Below are 1,241 nucleotides of genomic sequence, written 5' to 3'. Positions count from 1 at the left end.
ATAAGGAAATGCTGGCAGTTTTCTCAAAAAATGACCATGACCCCCCCTGGATCCGCCCTTGGGTACAAGAGCCACTAGACTTGACCAACCACAACCTGTTGCGTGAATTCTAAGGAAGAACCCACAGCCTCCTAGAGGAGGAGAGGAGGAAAAGAGGAGTATCTAGCTCGGAGGCTGTGGCTGGGCCTAGATAATCGAACAGATCAAGAGCTCACCTTCCAGCTCGACAAACTTGCCGGCCTTCTTGAGCGCCTTGACAGCCTCATCATGGGTGGCCTCGCGTAGATCCTCCCCATTGACCGACAGGATCGCATCGCCCACATAGAGCTGCTCAGTCTGATCGGCCGCCATTCCCTTGAAGATCTTGCTGATCAGGATGGGCATTTTGTTCTCGCGGCCGCCCTTGATCGAGATGCCCAGGCCATTGTTTTCGGACTTGATCACTCGGACCGAGCGCTTCTGGTTGGCGACCGAGTCGGGCACGTCTGGTGTCTCGCACAAGCCGCTCGGCGTCTCGATGTTGTTGTTCAGGGTGCCATTCAAGGTGGTGGTGTTTTCGTACGACTCGTCCAATGTGATGCACAGGAAATCGTCCTCGATGGTGACGAACACGCGGTACCACTGGCCTCGCACGTGCGTCTCGAGCACGCCACTGCGCCCGTAGTAACCGGGCGATGTGAGACCATCCCCATTGGCGTCCACGACGCTCATTTTCACATCGCTGATTATCCGCTAACTGATCGTGATGAATCTACGGCGATCATCGGAGTGGGCACCGTTCAGGTGCGGGTTCTACTGCGAACTGGCGACGACGACGACGCGGTTCCGTCCTTCCGCTGTTTGTTACGGTTCCTTCACTTGGGCACCTGATGGTAGACGATGTAGACTGACAGACGTCGGCATCGTCGCCCACTACCATTCGCTCGAAACGTGTCTGCTTTCACTGAATTATTCCGTTTTCGTGGGCTTTGCATCTGCTGACACTTCGGCGCGTCGGAGCCCTTGCGTTGTCATGCCGACGGGCGTCCCTTGGGACTCTGCTCCACAACTACGTCAATCATCCCCTATCAGCGTCTCCATCTGCCGGAAATCCTCGTCGAACCACCCTATTAGCTGCAGCGCTCTACTTTCCCATGTAGCATCATGTATCGGGTATATATTTATACAATATTGGCAGAGCATTTTTATGTTGGGTCAATATTGTCAATTATTAGCCAATATTACTCCAATATTTGAATAGG

The 1,241-nt window shown here is 53.7% G+C and overlaps 1 protein-coding gene across 1 annotated transcript; it reads right to left on the bottom strand.

Moving 5' to 3' along the window:
• Positions 1-215: 215 nt before the first annotated feature.
• LOC125505465 (beta-1-syntrophin-like) lies at positions 216-1,068 on the bottom strand (the record flags this gene model as incomplete). The annotated part of the gene is given in 1 exon segment (XM_048669283.1): positions 216-1,068. A coding segment is annotated over 1 exon segment (496 nt), but the record flags the coding sequence as incomplete, so codon positions are not given.
• Between the last annotated feature and the right edge of the window lie 173 nt (positions 1,069-1,241).

The sequence above is a fragment of the Dendroctonus ponderosae genome, unplaced genomic scaffold (genome assembly GCF_020466585.1).
Source record: "Dendroctonus ponderosae isolate FM_Combo_2020 unplaced genomic scaffold, Dpon_F_20191213v2 Dpon_F_20191213_8, whole genome shotgun sequence".
Taxonomy (NCBI): Eukaryota; Metazoa; Arthropoda; class Insecta; order Coleoptera; family Curculionidae; genus Dendroctonus; species Dendroctonus ponderosae.
Note: the sequence above shows the minus strand (reverse complement) of the source record. Positions and strands in the feature narration are given on the sequence as shown.